At 38.3% G+C, this 17,660-nt stretch overlaps 1 protein-coding gene across 1 annotated transcript; it reads right to left on the bottom strand.

Moving 5' to 3' along the window:
• Positions 1-16,679: 16,679 nt before the first annotated feature.
• On the bottom strand, positions 16,680-17,441 carry LOC145066988 (secreted RxLR effector protein 161-like). The gene has a single exon (XM_079014221.1). It carries the CDS (start codon positions 17,439-17,441, stop codon positions 16,680-16,682), a length of 762 nt encoding a protein of 253 aa, XP_078870347.1.
• Between the last annotated feature and the right edge of the window lie 219 nt (positions 17,442-17,660).

Raw genomic sequence — 17,660 nt, 5'->3', positions numbered from 1 at the left:
GAAGCTTAACTCGATGACTTGGAGCTGGAGTGAGAAAAACCCTAATCTTAGGGTTTGCACCTTATTTAAAGGACTTTATGTCTTTCTCTCAGCCTCCTTATTGCCCTTGAGAGACAAAACCCTAAGCTCGTGTGTGTGAGGCCATTGGAGGGAGATTGAACCTTTGAAAGGTGTCCTAGTGGAAGAAGCTTGAAGATATTAAGGGCTTGCATCAAGAGAGTAATGTACATCCAGAATCTACAACAATGTGGACACATCTTGGAGGTAATAAGATGTTACCTTGCCTTTGTTGCTTCTAGATCTATTCTTGAATGAGATTTGGGGCCATTTTGGTATGATTGAGATCTATTTCGGGTTTGGAGTTTAGATTTGAGGTTGCTACTCCAGATCTAGACTTGTGTTGGTCTAGAATGTCATAAAGCATCAGTCAATGAGTTGTTGGTGAAGCTTCTTTGTCTTAAACCCTAGCCCTAGAGTGATTTGGACCTTTAACTCCTTGATTTCACGTAAAGTTTGCAACTTTACGTGGGAGTTATGCACTAGAAGAGTGGATCTAAAGTTTGGAGCCCCTGCATGGCTTGAAAACCCTCAGTATGGATTAAGGACTGAAGAGACTCGACGAGTCACATGGGTGGACTCGGCGAGTCATATGAAGATGGGCATGGCCTCGACGAGTTGGAAGAACAACTCGACGAGTCTATTGAAGATTGTCGTGGACTCGACGAGTCTGTTCTTGGAATCGGCGAGTCTGATCGCAGAACCCCAAACTCTTTTGGTTAAAGCCTCAGATTAGTGAGTCGGATGGAAACTCAGTGAGTTGGACAGAATGGGACTCAGAGATCGTTGGAGTCGACGAGACTTGGGGTGACTCAGCGAGTTGAGTCATGTTGTGAGAGTTTTCTGAGTTTGAGAACTCGGCGAGTCGACGGGTTGACTCGGTGAGTAGAGTCAATCAGGGAGGTGAACTTTGACCAGTCTGACCTTCAGGAGTATTATGGTACTTTTTAGATATTTATTTCATGGGGATCATTGATGATTATAGGTGTTGAAGTTGGAGGCAATGCTTCGGGTTTGTGCTTTCGTGATTCGGTTCGGTAGTTGCAAGGTGAGTTATCCTCACTATATCAACAGGGTCTACGACACCAAGGTCGCCCCTTTATCGGATGAGAATCCGGGTATTTGTTTAATATATTTTTGAGCTGTTGGATCTGCATCCTGGTTTTAGGATGGTGTTATTTTAGTGACCCGGTTAAGGTCAGTATCCTGGTATGTAGGGTAATGTTATGTTAGTGACCTGTTAGGTCGGTATCTTGGTTAGGATGTTGCTACTTGCTATGCTGCATGATCTGATAGATTTGTTTGTTGGGCTGAGGATTTTTATGTGATTAACAGTTTTATGTGCACATGGTTGTTTGGCTGGGGTTGGGTTGAGGCGGGTCCTGCTTTGTGCTGTAGGCCAACATACCCAGGGCGGACCGGAAAGACCGAAGGCCCAGCGAGCGGTCTGGATAGGCTGAAGGCCCCAAGAGGGCGGTCCAGACGTGCCGAGGCTCGGAGAGTGGACCAGGCCGATTGAAGACCCGGTGCGAGCGAACCAGTCACACTGTAGACTCAGAGAGTGGACCAGGTGGATTGAAGGCCCGGTACGGGCAAACCAATCACACTGTAGACTTGATATACATGGCTAGACTCGGAGAGTGGACCAGGTGGACTGAAGCCCCAATGCGGGCAGACCGGTCATACTGTAGACTCGTTATGCATGGCTGTTTTGTATTGTGATACGATATGAGTATGGTTATATGTGGTTTGTATTTTGGGGGTAACTCACTAAGCTTTCGGGCTTACAGTTGTAGTGTTTTGGTTTCAGGTACTTCAGGAGATCGAGGCAAGGCGAAGACGTGATCGTACCGCTCCTCATACTTCATGATTTTGTGATCTGGTTCTGGGGATACTCTGATATTTAAACTCTTTTGAAAACAAATTGTAATAACTTAATGGCTTTTGAATGAATTAAAATGTTTTAAATTGGTGCAATTTTTATGAGTGTTACAAGTTGGTATCAGAGCCTTGGTTTGAGTGAACTGGAGGAACATTCGTGTGAATCCAGTCTCAAATCAAGGAGGGATTTTCAAAAATGGTTTTCAAAAGGTTTTTTCGAAATAAGTAAAGGAGGATGCAGAGGGTACGATCAGCCAGAGCCAGTAAGTAGACCCTAAAATACCATACAAGTTATTTGATTATGTGATATGTTAGAACAACATGCTAGTACTAGGCTAGGAATCTTCAAGAATTGCATGATAGAATTGCCTGATTATGTGATGCCTACTAGCCTAGGGTTTCCCTTATATGAAATATTCAGCTTTCCTCTAGTAGTGAGGATTGAGCGCTCGCTATGTGTGTATATGGTTAGGGTGTTGTGATGATACTTGAGACAAATACGGGTAGGTGTGGAAGGTAGTATGGGCCCGTACTACTGAAAGCACAAGACCCATATGCATATAAAGGAAGTCACAACTCTCTAGGGTGTTGGTTATGAGTTAGTTCCCCGGGTGGGTATGTGATGTGTCCAAGGGGCTTGCTGGTGTATTGCAGTATGGTGATTACAAGACGTTTCGGGGCAGGATCCGGTTCGGGATCGGGATCAGGAGAGGGTGATCAGGATGGATCAGTACCACCTGAGGTCATTGGTCAGATGAGTACGGATGAGTTGGATGCCAGGATTCTTGAGATCCTGCATGATGAGGTTGCTGCTATGTTCCGGGCTGAGTTGCCAGAGATGTTTGGGTCGATTAAGACTGCCATGGATGAGTGCTTCGATGAGCGCTATGCAGCTCTTGCGGAGACGGCTGTAGTCGTGGCAGAGGGAGGAACCGGTCGAGGTTTTCAGTATCAGGACTTCGATAATACGAAGCCCCTACCTTTGATGGAGTTCAGGATCCTATCATTGCTATGAGATGGTTGTCAGACGTGGAGGGTTGTTTCTTCACGTGTTCATGTCCTATGGATCAGAGGGTGAGGTGTGCTCTTAACCTTTTGAGGCTCGGAGCAAAGGATTGGTGGAGGTTGACTACGGGATCTTATTCTGATATGCAACGGGCTGCGGTTACTTGGGATTAATTCCGGGAGATGTTCAATACTCGTTATGTTCCACGGGTTGAGAGAGAGAGAGGTTGGCTCAGGAGTTCTTGGAGCTAAAGCAGCATTCAAAACCAGTGATGGAGATCACCAGGATGTTCACTGAGAGGACGATGTTTTGCCCGAAGTTTACTTCGAAGCAGGCTCAGATGTCGCAAGATCTGAGTATGCTCAAGAGGGATATCCGACAGTTTGTGGCCACGCAGAGATGTGATACCTTGTTAGAGTTGCAGGAGGCCGCCAGACGGCGTGAGTTGGAGATTGAGTTGCAGTTACGAGAGCAGAGGCAGACCCCAATACAGTCGCAGCCGGCGCCGAAACGGTCCAAAACCGTTGACTCCAGGATTGGGGGTCAGAGCAACCCCACTTGTGAGAAGTGTGGGAAGGGTCATGCCGAAGTTTGCAGATCCGGTGGTGCGTGTCGCAAGTGCAGGGGAGAGGGGTATTATGCGAGGGATTGCTGTCAGTCGGCCCCGGTTCAGGATATGAGGATTTGTTATCACCGCCATCAGGTTGGACACTTGAGGGTCAATTGTCCACAGCTTGTTGCAAGACCGGTGTAGGCTCCAGCACCGGCCAATTTGAGGATTACGGGCGGGAGTCAGGGTGGAGCGGAGCCTCCGGGGGCTCAGGGACGCGTTTTCCAGCTTATAGCAGAGGAGGTCAGGGCAGAGCCAGATGCAGCTGCATGTATGTTTCCATCCTGTTATCTTGTTATTTGTGTGATATTGTAAACCTGTCTGCATTTCCCCGCATGATTCGTAGTATGATTGAGGATCTTAGTAGATAGGAGTGGTAGTTGGTTAGTGTCCAGGAGGATTGATGATAGAAAGGTATGCTATATGATCTCGTTGCTAGGAATAGCAGTTGCGATGTGAGAAGTGTTCAGTTGAGATTCGAACTTCCTTAGAGTTTGGGACGTGCAATGACGAGAGAGTTGTTCTGTGGAGGTTGCTCACCCCAGAGGGAATCCGTTTATGGAGAAGGGGCGATACCAAGAGGCGTCAATAGAGCCATGTCAATTTTGTCACTGGTAGTTAGTAGTTGGTGCGCTAAGTGGGGAAAATTGAAAAATTCTCAGATAAAACAACAAGCATCCAAGGTTAGTTAGCTGTTGGAATTCAGCAATGTTATTAGCCGAGAGTGTGGTATGGTTAGAGCATGTGATGGACACATGGGGCAGGAGACAGACCGTGGTTTCAGGTAAGGTTGTTGATCAACGTGAGGCCTGGGATTAGGCCGGGGTGAAAATTCATAGAATGGATCTGGAGTTCGGAACCTTTAGAGGGCTAGAACAGACTGCATGGGAGAGATTCTCGGGAAGAATGGATCAGGGAGATGTATAATAATTTTGAGCGGCCTGGATAGACTGAAGGCCGGTGGGCGTACCAGTTAGGCCGAAGGCTCGAAGAACGGTCCAGACAGGCTGAAGGCCCAAGAGGGCGGTCCAGACATGCTGAAGGTTCTGAAGGTGGTCCAGATAGGCTGAAGGCCTGGTAAGGCGGTCCAGTCATGTTGAAGAATCTGTATGTGTTAGTAGACCGGTATACGAAGAACGAGTGAGTATGTCGCCATGCAATAGAAATCGATATGGTATGGCCCCAATAAGTGATCATGATGATGGAGTTAGCTAAAGGCTGTGCATGGGCTTGTTGGTTATATGATCAGATTCGAAGTATATGTGAGTTAGAGAATAGCAGTTGCTCTACATGGGTAATGTAGAGTGGAGTTTTAGCACCATGGCACTTACGGATGTGGTAAAGGTCGTTGAGTAGACTTCTTGGAAGAATGGAAGGGAAAGATATGTAGCTCCGGGTTGGAGTGCTGGTCATCTGAAGGGAAAGTCGTAGTGTAAATGGATGATCGAAGTAGTTCAGTTATTGACAGTGAGCACTGAGATGGTACCAGTTGTATGGAAGCACATCCGGGTTGGATGTCCGTTGAGGTTGTAGAATGGTTATCGCTGATGTCGAATCAGATGGTTCGGAAGTGATGCAAGGGTAGACCCTTGGGGTCCAATTAGGGGTGTAGTCATGGGTATGTGTGTGGTGGTGTTCCATCCTAGGGGTGGCTGGACCCATCGTAGGCGTGCCTGGTTTTCCAACCCGAGGCTGTTTGGGCTAGGTACGATGTGTTTATGTGTTATAGATGGGTGTTCATGAGAGTTGCTCGGAAGCTGTGGAATGTATTATCATATTAGTGGTAATGGATTTGATTTAGGGAGGAAATGGGATGAGTTTCCATCAATGTATCTTGATAGAAGTAGCGTCAGTTGGGCAAGGGTTAGCAGGTTAACACTGGGTCAGGACCTGGTGGTTGATAATGGTGTCCAGTTTTCGCATTCGGCAAATGAATGCGTAAGTCAGGGATATGGTAGTATCGTTAGGTAGTACTTAGTTGATATGTGTTGTCATCGGGGAAAATAAGCCGGTGGTCGACTTTGATCAGTTGTCAGGGCCCTGAAGGGGAAGGGATTGATATTTTTGGGGATTCGATAGTAGTGTCTAAAGAGACCTGGGTCGATTGAGATCGAAGGTTGGTTCGAAGGTGTGTTATCCGAAATCGTGTGCCGAAGTAGGTTTCGAGGACGAAGCCTAATTTAAGTGGAGGAGAGTTGTAACATCCCGAATTTCAGAAGTATGATTTAAGGGTTAGAAGTGAAATTTCGAAGAAGGGACTCGACGAGTAGGTATGCTTACTCGCCGAGTCGAAGCGGGTATAGGGTCGCGAATTAAGTGACCAACTCGCCGAGTCGGAAGTTGAACTCGATGAGTTGGTGCTGGAGTGAGAAAAACCCTAATCTTAGGGTTTGCACCGTATTTAAAGGACTTTATGTCTTTCGCTCAGCCTCCTTATTTCCCTTGAGAGAAAGAAAACCCTAAGCTCGTGTGTGAGGCCATTGGAGGGAGATTGAAGCTTTGAAAGGTGTCCTAGTGGAAGAAGCTTGAAGATATTAAGGGCTTGCATCAAGAGAGTGGTGTAGATCCAGAATCTACAACAGTGTGGGCACATCTTGGAGGTAATAAGCTGTTACCTTGCCTTTGTTGCTTCTAGATCTATTCTTGAATGAGATTTGGGGCCATTTTGGTATGATTGAGATCTATTTCGGGTTTGGAGTTTAGATCTGAGGTTGCTACTCTAGATCTAGACTTGTGTTGGTCTAGAATGTCATAAAGCATCAGTCAATGAGTTGTTGGTGAAGCTTCTTTGTCTTAAACCCTAGCCCTAGAGTGATTTGGACCTTTAACTCCTTGATTTCACGTAAAGTTTGCAACTTTACGTGGGAGTTATGCACTAGAAGAGTGGATCTAAAGTTTGGAGCCCCTGCATGGCTCGAAAAGCCTCAGTATGGATTAAGGACTGAAGAGACTCGACGAGTCACATGGGTGGACTCGGCGAGTCATATGAAGATGGGCATGGCCTCGACGAGTTGGAAGAACAACTCGACGAGTCTATTGAAGATTGTCGTGGACTCAGCGCGTCTGTTCTTGGACTCGGCAAGTCTGATTGCAGAACCCCAAACTCTTTTGGTTAAAGCCTCGGATTAGTGAGTCGGATGGCGACTCAGTGAGTTGGACAGAATGGGACTCAGAGATCGTTGGACTCGACGAGTCTTGGGGTGACTCGGCGAGTTGAGTCGTGTTGTGAGAGTTTTCTGAGTTTGAGAACTCAGCGAGTCAATGGGTTGACTCAGCGAGTAGAGTCAATCAAGGAGGTGGACTTTGACCAGTCTGACCTTCAGGAGTATTATGGTAATTTTCAGATATTTATTTCATGGGGATCATTGATGATTATAGGTGTTGAAGTTGGAGGCAATGCTTCGGGTTTGTGCTTTCGTGATTCGGTTCGGTAGTTGCAAGGTGAGTTATCCTCACTATATCAACAAGGTCTACGGCACCAAGGTCGCCCCTTTATCGGATGAGAATCCGGGTATTTGTTTAATATGTTTTTGAGCTGTTGGATTTGCATCCTGGTTTTAGGATGGTGTTATTTTAGTGACCCGGTTAAGGTCGGTATCCTGGTATGTAGGGTAATGTTATGTTAGTGACCTGTTAGGTCGGTATCTTGGTTAGGATGTTGCTACTTGCTATGCTGTATGATCTGATAGATTTGTTTGTTGGGCTGAGGATTTTTATGTGATTAACAGTTTTATGTGCACATGGTTGTTTGGCTGGGGTTGGGTTGAGGCGGGTCCTGCTTTGTGCTGTAGGCCAACATACCCAGGGTGGACCGGAAAGACCGAAGGCCCAGCGAGCGGTCCGGATAGGCTGAAGGCCCCAAGAGGGCGGTCCAGACGTGCCGAGGCTCGGAGAGTGGACCAGGTCGACTGAAGTGTAACGACCATAAAATTCCAACCAATTTAAACTTTTCAAAAACAACCCGATTTCATGAAATTATTACAAAACGATTTTCAATACAATTATTTCGGAGTATTCCCAGAATCACATCACAAAACATAATCATGAGGAGCGGTACGATCACGCCTTTGCCTTGCCACGGTCTCCTGAAGAACCTGAAAAACATTAAACCACAACTGTAAGCCCGAAAGCTTAGTGAGATATCCCCAAAATACCAACCACATATACCATACACGCATAACATGCCATATCATAACAGAACACAGAACAACCATGCACTTCGGGTCTACTGTGTGACTGGTCCGCTGCACCGGCCTTCAGTCCACCTGGTCCACCCTCCGAGTCTAACCATATACATCGAGTCTACAGTGTGATTGGTCCGCCCGCACCGGGCCTTCAATCCACCTAGTCCACTCTCTGAGTCTACAGTATGACTGGTCCGCCCGCACTGGGCCTTCAGTCGGCCTAGTCCACTCTCCGAGCCTCGGCACGTCTGGTCCGCCCTTTTGGGGCCTACAGCCTATCTGGACCGCTCGCTGGGCCTTCGGGATAACCGGTCCCCCTGGGTATGTTGGCCTACCGCACAAAGCAGGTCCCGCCTCAACCCAACCCCAGTCCAACAACCATGTGCACATAACATTCAATCATATAACATATCACATCCAATCAAACCGATCTAACAGATCACATAGCATAACATCATCCTAACCAGGATACCGACCTAACCGGTCACTAGCATAGCATCATCCTAAATACCAGGATACCGACCTTAACCAGGTCTCTAACATATACCATCCTAACTACCAGGATGCAACACAACAAACAAAACATAACAACGATACCCGGATCACAATCCGATAAAAGGGCCGACCTTGGTGCCGTAGACCCTGTCGATATAGTGAGGATAACTCACCTCGCAACTGCCGACTGAACAGATAAACCCAAGCTGCTCCGACCACTGATACGATCTCCAACACTGGCCAACACCAAAACTCTAAACTCAAAACAAAAGCCAATAATTACCAAAATGCCCCTGGAAATCTACTTGTCAACCCTTGGTCAAAGTCTAAGTCAAAGTCAACCCCTTACTGACTCTACTCGCCGAGTCAACCCGATGACTCGCCGAGTCCCCATGCACAGAACTTCCCCAATCCGTGACTCAACTCGCCGAGTCACCCCGAGACTCGCCGAGTCCAACAACTCTGAGTCCTTTCACACTCAACTCACCGAGTCATCCCTTGACTCACCGATTCACAGCTCAACCAGAAGAAAGGTTAGGACCTCACGACCAGACTCGCCGAGTCCAAGAACAGACTCGCCGAGTCCAAGGCTATCTGCAACCAACTCGCCGAGTTGTTCTTCCAACTCGCCGAGTTCCTGCCCATATTCAACCAACTCGCCGAGTTGTTCTTCCAACTCGTCGAGTTCCAGCCTATCTTCAAGCAACTCGCCGAGTACACCCTTGTGACTCGCCGAGTACCCCTAGATCTGAAACCATACAGAGGCTTTCCAAGCCATGCAGAAGCTCTAAACCATATATCTACTCTTTTACAAGCCATCCATCACGTAAAGTGGCAAACTTTATGTGGATCCAAAGAGATCTAGGCATTTTACACTCTAGGGCTAGGGTTTGGGACAAAAGAGCTTCACCAAACACTCAAGAATCGGAACTTTATTACATATAGGACCATCACAAGCTTAGATCTGAAGTAGCATCCTCAGATCCAAGCTTCTATCTCAATTTAGATGTCATATCAACCACCACACATGAACCCATGAAGGAAATAGCTTAAGGAAATGGTTCCTTACCCCTGGAATGAGCCCAACCAACTGTAGATTCCTGATCTCCCCAAGCTTCCTGAAACAAGCCTCCAATCTTCAAGCTTAAAGCCCCAAAGATCCTTCTCCAAACTCTAATTCACTCAACAATGGGGTCTCCTCACGAATTTAGGGCTTCTGGAACTCAAGGAATGGTAAAGAGGCTGGGGAGAAGATATGATGTTCTTTATATAGGGCACAACCCTCGAAATTAGGGTTTTCTCCACTCAGCACCAACTTGCCGAGTCCATCCATGCTACTCGCCGAGTTGGTCACTTAACACGCGACTAGAGTCGCGACCCTACTCGCTGAGTTGCCCTTTCCCATTTACACTTTTAGCCCTTCAACTCTACTCTTGATATTCTAGGATGTTACATGAAGGCCCGGTGCGGGCGGACCAGTCACACTGTAGACTCAGAGAATGGACCAGGTGGATTGAAGGCCCAGTGCGGGCAGACCAATCACACTGTAGACTCGATATACATGGATAGACTCGGAGAGTGGACTAGGTGGACTAAAGGCCCGATGCGGGCAGACCGGTCACATTGTAGACTCGTTAAGCATGGCTATTATGTATTGTGATATGATATGAGTATGGTTATATGTGGTTGGTATTTTGGGGGTAACTCACTAAGCTTTCGGGCTTACAGTTGTAGTGTTTTGGTTTTAGGTACTTCAGGAAATCGTGACAAGGCGAAGGCGTGATCGTACCGCTCCTCATACTTCATGATTTTGTGATTCGGTTCTGGGGATACTCTGATATTTAAACTCTTTTGAAAACAAATTGTAATAACTTAATGACTTTTGAATGAATTAAAATTTTTTAAATTGGTGCAATTTTTATGAGTGTTACAATAATATTCTATAAAAAAAAGTCAAAGGTCCAAACGTAATTAGTAGTGGGTCATTCTAATTAGTAGTGGGTCATTCTAAGGTCTAAATGTATAAAATTCTATAAAAAAAGTCAAAGGTCCAAACGTAAGTAGTAGTGAGTCATTCTAAGAGATCCTTACTCCGACACGGTCGGTTCCATCTCATATTTGGGCCAAATAACTATATGGGCACGACTCACAGCCAAGTCTGCCACATGTCTGACATCGTGCAGATCGTGCACCTCACACAACCTTATTGCAGACAAACATCAAAAAATAAGACAATACTATGTACAAACACGCCATAATCTATTTCCTCACCAACATTATAAATATTTCATCCTCCATACGAGATATCAACAAGTAACAATTTACTTTCAAATTCTCTATATTGTTCTCATACACTCTATAGATTATGGTTGACCTAAATATTGTCTTTGTGAGCAACATGTCTTTGAACAATTAGTTAAGTAAGAAGACTCTAAGCTCTATATACATCCATTTATAACACTCTCCCTCCAAAACTTGGATGCATCACTTAACACAATAAAAACATTATCATTGCTATGAGATTTACCCTAACATGACATATCATAAAGTGAGTTTTTTATTTTCCATAGAACCTAAACCTATATATATATATATATATATATATATATATATATATATATATATATATATATATATATATATATATATATATCCTGTAAGAAATTTTTTTTTGATAGGAATATAAGAAGTTTTTTTTTCGGCATATTTTTTAGAGAACAAAATATTTCAATGATTCACTTATACAATGATTTTGTTGATACTCCCAAAATTTTTTCATAAAAATGGTTTTTTTTCTTGATTTACTTAAAAATGATAATGTGTTTTTTTGGGGGGATTTTTTTTCTTATAAATTATCTTACCTGTATGTGTGTGTGTAAATTATCTTGATATATATATATATATATATATATATATATATATATATATATATATATATATATAAGTTCAATTGAGAAAATAAAAAATGTTGAGAATGGGGGAATTATTCCCAGCCACTCATTTATTTTTACCGCAAAAACTTACAACGTATCGACTAAAATGAGAAAGGAATACACATGTTTTACAACAAAACATGTTTCCTTAAACTATTCTAATCATTACCTTAATATATATATATATATATATATATATATATATATATATATATATATATATATATATAACATTGTTTTTTCGTTTTTTTTAATTTTTAAGGAGCTATTTTTATCCAAAAATGATTTTAAGTATATCAAAATTCATAATTTTTTATTCTCTATAAATAGACATTCATATTGATATAGTTTTAAGATAAATTAATTTTTTTATAGTTTCAGCTATCGTTATTCATAAGTGAATAAAAATTCATCAGATTTTTACTACAATACATTCGTTATTTACATATGAATAAAAAAATATGATTAATTTTTTTTACAGTTTAAGTATCATTTATACTAGTTATTCATATATTAATAGCAAATTAACTGTAACAAAAATCTGATAAATGTTTTATTTATATATGAATATAAAATATGATGACAAATAATACACGTTTTATTCATATATAAATATAATATATGAAGAAAGATGAAGTAAAAAATATATTTTAAGTAAGAAAACTTTATTACGTGTTATATTCATATATGAATGATACTTAAACTATAAAAAAAGTTAAGCATGCGTTTTATTCATAAGTGAATAACGAATATACTGTAATAAAAATACGTTCACTTATGAATAACAAGAGCTGAAACTTTAAAAAAATAAATTTTTTATTTTATCTTAAAACTATATCAATATGGATGTCTATTTATAGAAAATAAAAAATTATGAATTTTGATATATTTAATTTAAAATAATTATTCGATAAAAATAGCTTTCTAAAAATAAAATAAAAAACAAAAAAAATATATTTGTGTGTATATTAAGGTAATGATTAACATAGTTTAAGGAAACATATTTGGTTGGAAAACACATTTTTATTCGTTATCCATTTTCGATGGTACGCTAAGTGTTTTGCGGTAAAATAAATGTGTGGCTGAGAATGATTTCTATTATCAAACTTTTTTTTCTCAATTGAACCCTCCTATATATATATATATATATATATATATATATATATATATATATATATATATATATATATATATACTAGGTGTGAGCCCCGTGTATTACACGGGTTGATTTAAAAAAATATTAAACATTAAAGTGTAACAAAAAATATTTTTTAATGTAAAACTTTAAAATAAGAAAAGAAAGAAAACGTATTTATTGTAATTTAATATCATATATATGATATTTAATACTTTACATATATAAATATATGATTTTAATTTTAAAAATTGAAACAAACAAAAAATTGACAAGTAGATAATATTTATTTCAAAAATATCACAAAATGACAAGTGTCAAAACTCATGAGAGATTGACATGTGGCAAAATAACCTTCATTTATTAAGGAGATATATCAGTGTTGTAAATATCGGCTTAGGCGGCGCCTAGGTGCTAGGCGGTCTACAACTGATTATGATTAGGGGTCTTGACGAAAATTGGTCAATATCGGTCAAACTCAGGCTAGACGGTCCTCGGTGGTCCTTGGTTGTCCTCGACAAGAAGATTTTAAAAAATTCAAAATTTCAAAATTTCAAATATTACACCAAAATTTTCAAAACTTAAAAATTTTAAATTTTTAAATATTCAAATATTCAAATAATATACCAAATATTTCAAAATTTAAAAATTTAAAAATTTTCAATTTTCAATTGCTATTTTTTTCTTAGGATATATTAAGTTTTATAATAGTTTTATTAGTAATTTATGATCCCCGATTAATCCTCCGATTAATCTCCAACAAACTGATTAATCGCTTGACCTAATCGACCGTCGAGCTACCATTGAGCGAGTTTTACAACCTTGATATATATATATATATATATATATATATATATATATATATATATATATATATATATATATATCATAAATTTAAGGTTATTTAAATAATAAAATAATAAAATTTAAAATGAAAAAAAAAAACAGAAAATAAGTTATTTTTCAAATGGTTGAAGGTTCAAATATGGACAGATGTATTGCTATTGTTTTGGGTTCATAAACATCTATAGGGATTAATCCTCCGATTAATCTCCGACAAACCGATTAATCGCTTGATTCCAATCGACTGCCGAGCTGCCATCGAACGATTTTTACAACCTTGATATATATATATATATATATATATATATATATATATATATATATATATATCATAAATTTAAGGTTATTTAAATAATAAAATAATAAAATTTAAAATGTTAAGGAAATCTCCAATAAAGTCCTAAAATTTTGGTCCGGTTTATGTTTTAGTCCTAAACTAATTTTTGTTTACGAAAAAGTCCTAAAAATCGACAAAAGTTTGTATTTTAACCCTTTTTGACTGGTTGGAACCGGAAACAAATTAATTTAAGACTATTTCATAAATTGCCCAAAAATATTGGGACTTTTCTGCAAAAACAAAAAATATTAGGGCTTTTCTGCAAACAAAAAAACCTTATTATTATTATTATTATTATTATTATTATTATTATTATTATTATTGTTATTATTATATTAAAAATATAAATAAGTTTCCTATTTTTTAAATTTATTATTATTAATATTATTAATAATATATATAAATACATTTAAATTACAAAAATATTAAAGACATTTTATAAAGGTGAATGCTGAGCAGATGGTAATGCTTTAAGCATTGAAATCATGAATGTCAATTTGTATATTCTAACTTTGTATATGGTCATTTCATATTTGTTATTATTGTTTTTAGTTCAGAATATTAACATTTAACAATTTAAAAGAAGCTACTGATTTTTCAAATTGTTTACAAATAACGAGTGTGTGATATGCGTGTATGTCTTGTGTGTAAGTATTTGAATTACCAACATGTGTGTTGCACTTTTTCATTACTTTATCATTGTGGTTTTTTTGGACACATAGCAGATATAGTGTGATAAAGCAAAACAAGTCATATTACATTCTATTAAACAAGATATTATAATCAATACTTTTGATCTTTGATATGGGCCACCAATGTAAATATTTATTGTGGATATGTTGGATTTGAAAAGAAATCATTCTACCTTTAAAACTTTTATATACAAAGTGAGAAATCTTTTTATCTTAAACTATTTGTACACAATTTTTCAAATAGACAACTTCTTTTAAATTGTTAAGTTTTAATATTTTGAATTGAAAATAATAATAAGAAATATGAAATGATCATATACAAAGTGAGACATACAAGCAGATATTCATGATTTCAATGCCTAAAGCATTACCATCACCACCACCTTCACCTTTAAATAATTTCTTTAATATATATATTTTTTAAGTGTATTTATATGTATTATTAAAAATATTAATAATAATGAATTTAAAAATCAATATACTTGTTTATGTTTTTAATATAATAATAATAATAATAATAATAATAATAATAATAATAATAATAATAATAATGTTTTTGTTTGTAGAAAAGTCATAATATTTGTTTTGCAGAAAAGTCCAATATTTTGGGTCATTTTGTGAAATAGTCCCAATATTTTGGGTTAGTTTATGAAATAGTCCCAAATTAATTTGTTGCCGGTTCCAACCGGTCAAAAAGGGTGAAAATGCATATTTTTGCCGGTTTTTAGGACTTTTTCGTAAATAAAAATTAGTTTAAGACTAAAACGTAAACCGGACCAAATTTTTAGGATTTTATTGGAGATTTCCCCAAAAAATAAAAAGTAGAAAAACCAGAAAATAAGTTATTTTTCAAATGGTTGAGGGTTCAAATATGGACAGATGTATTGCTATTGTTTTGGGTTCATAAATATCTATAGGATAAGTTTAGAAATTTGACTTAGGGGTGTAAACGAGACGAGCCAACTCACGAGAGACATGAGACCGACTCGACAAATTTTCGAAATCGACTCGAGTTAATTGAGCCGAGTTCAAGTTCGAGCTACACAAGAATCTAATCGAGTTAAGTTTGAGTTGTAAAATACTCGGCTCGTAAAGCTCGCAAGCTTAATCGAGTGCTAGTAAAATACAAGGCATGATTCATTTGTTTCTCACCCTACTTTTTATGTATATTTTCTAATTTAAATATATTTATTGTTCTCATGTTTATGCATTTTAGAAAGAGAAGCAACAAATGAAGATCAATCTTCTCATTTCATGACAGATACATGAGAAGTAAGTATATTTACAATGTTTAGAACTGTAAATTTTTTGCTAATTTTTGTTGTTTGTAGGTTATGTTGCTGTTTTTTTTACTGTTGTTGTTGTTTTTTGCTGTTGCTTTTGTTAATTGTTGCTATTTAAACCGGTACAATAGACTGTTTTGGTGTTGAATTGGTGGTTTGTCTATAATTTGTTTTTTGCTACTATTGAAAAAGTTATTGAAGGTTGAATGAATTCTGTTATATTACATTGAAGAATGTTTATTTTTGGTTTTTTGGATGTATTTAAAATGCAATGACATAAATGGTTTATTGTGATTTTTTGCTAGTTTGGACAATATAAAAACATATGGAATGTTTATTTATGTTTGATGATTTTTTTTTAAATTTTAGTTGAGCCGAGCTCGATACTCGGCTCGATAGTATCGAGTATTTCACGAGTCGAGTTTGAGTTTCAATTTTTGGCTCGACACGAGTTCAAGCCAAGCTTCGAGCTCGAGTATTTTACGCGAGTCAATATTTGAGCTTGGCAGTACTCACCTCGACTTGACTCATTTACACCCTACTTTGACTAAAGATGCCTTATAAAATTTCACGGGTTTGGAGGTTGTGTGGATATATGTGGATCTATTAATAAGCCTTATCCATCATATCTTTTAGGTATAAAAAACGCAAATATATCCATGCGTCTTTATTTAAGCCAAAATGTCATAATTGATACTGATTGCAGAAGAGAGTTCACTTTTGAGAAGAAAAACAAGATTATACTTTTAAGAAAATAATTGTTCTTGTCTGGTATAAAAACTTCAAAAACTTATTTTTATTTTGGCGCAAAGATTGAGATTTAAGGTAATTAATTATGTACACCATTCGGAGTACATTTGTGCAATTTATGTACACCGTTCGAAGTACATTTGTGAATCGATTATTTAACACAATTTTTATTTTTATTTTTGTGAGACGTTTGTTGTTTCAAAATTTTAATCATTGAAACTTAATTTAAATGTTAAAAAGGTAACATCTTAACTATTTTAACAATAAATAAATTTAAGATGTAATAAAACATCATGCACAATTTTTTCATACCAACCCACTTTAAAAACTGAGCATACAAGTATGAGAAAGAAACTTATGTATTTTTTGTATATCAAACCATAAACTAAGTACAAATATTTATACATAAGATACATGAACTAACTATCTTCAAGATAAGCAACTGATAAACTTATACAACAACAATACTTATCCTATCTTTGAATATGACTATCGCCAACATTCTCCCTCAAGGGTGGAGAATGTATATCCAACATTCTCAGATTGTTAAGAGAGTCATAAAAAATTCTTCCACACACTGCTTTTGTCAACATATGATTCGATTGATCTTTCGAGGCAACATGAGGAAGTCTCGTTGTTTTCTTCTCGAGGTGATCTTTAATGAAGTGTCTATCAATTTCCACGTGTTTAGTTATGTCATGTTGGACCGGGTTGTTTGCTATTTTTACTGATGCTTCATTTTCACAATGTAACTGCATGGGCGTCTTTAATTCTATACCCAAGTTTCTCATGATTCGTCTTATCCAAAGAAGTTCACATATACCATGCACCATTGCCCTAAATTTTGCCTCAACACTTGACCTTGAGACCACTTTTTGATTCTTGCTCCTCCATGTAACAAGATTTCCTCCAACGAAAGTGAAGTACCCAGATGTGGACTTTCCATTTGTTTGATCACCACCCCAATCATCATTCGTGTATCCATTCACCCCGTGATCTTGATTCTTTCCCAAAAATAGACCTTTTCCTGGTGAAGAATTGAGATACTTCAATATCCTATACACGACTTTCATGTGGTCTTCACTTGGTGCATGCATGAAGCGACTTACTACACTCACAACATAGGCTATATCAGGACGAGTGTGAGATAAATAAATAAGTTTCCCCGCCAATCTTTGATATTGTTCTTTATTGGTGGGAACTTGATCCGGAAGAACTTCTAAACAGTGATTCATCTCTATTGGAGTATCAATAGGTCGACAGTCAAGCATTCCGCTTTCAGTTAGAAGATCAAGAACGTATTTCGTTGGCACATGAAAATTCCAACTTTCGATCTAGCCACCTTGATACACAAGAAGTATTTTAGGTTTCCAAGATCCTTTAATTCAAACTCTATGGAATCGTTTCTAGCAACTACAATATCATCAAGTAGACGATAAGTGCAGTCACTTTTC

The sequence above is a fragment of the Lactuca serriola genome, chromosome 8 (assembly GCF_051521515.1).
Source record: "Lactuca serriola cultivar US96UC23 chromosome 8, Lser_US96UC23_V15, whole genome shotgun sequence".
In the NCBI taxonomy this organism is placed as follows: domain Eukaryota; kingdom Viridiplantae; phylum Streptophyta; class Magnoliopsida; order Asterales; family Asteraceae; genus Lactuca; species Lactuca serriola.
The sequence above is the reverse complement of the archived record's forward strand: the minus strand, read 5'-3'. Positions and strand labels throughout refer to the sequence as shown.

Bases quoted from the DNA above. Each gene is read 5' to 3' on its own strand.
- LOC145066988 (XM_079014221.1), bottom strand. From the start codon at position 17,441: ATGAATCACTGTTTAGAAGTTCTTCCGGATCAAGTTCCCACCAATAAA.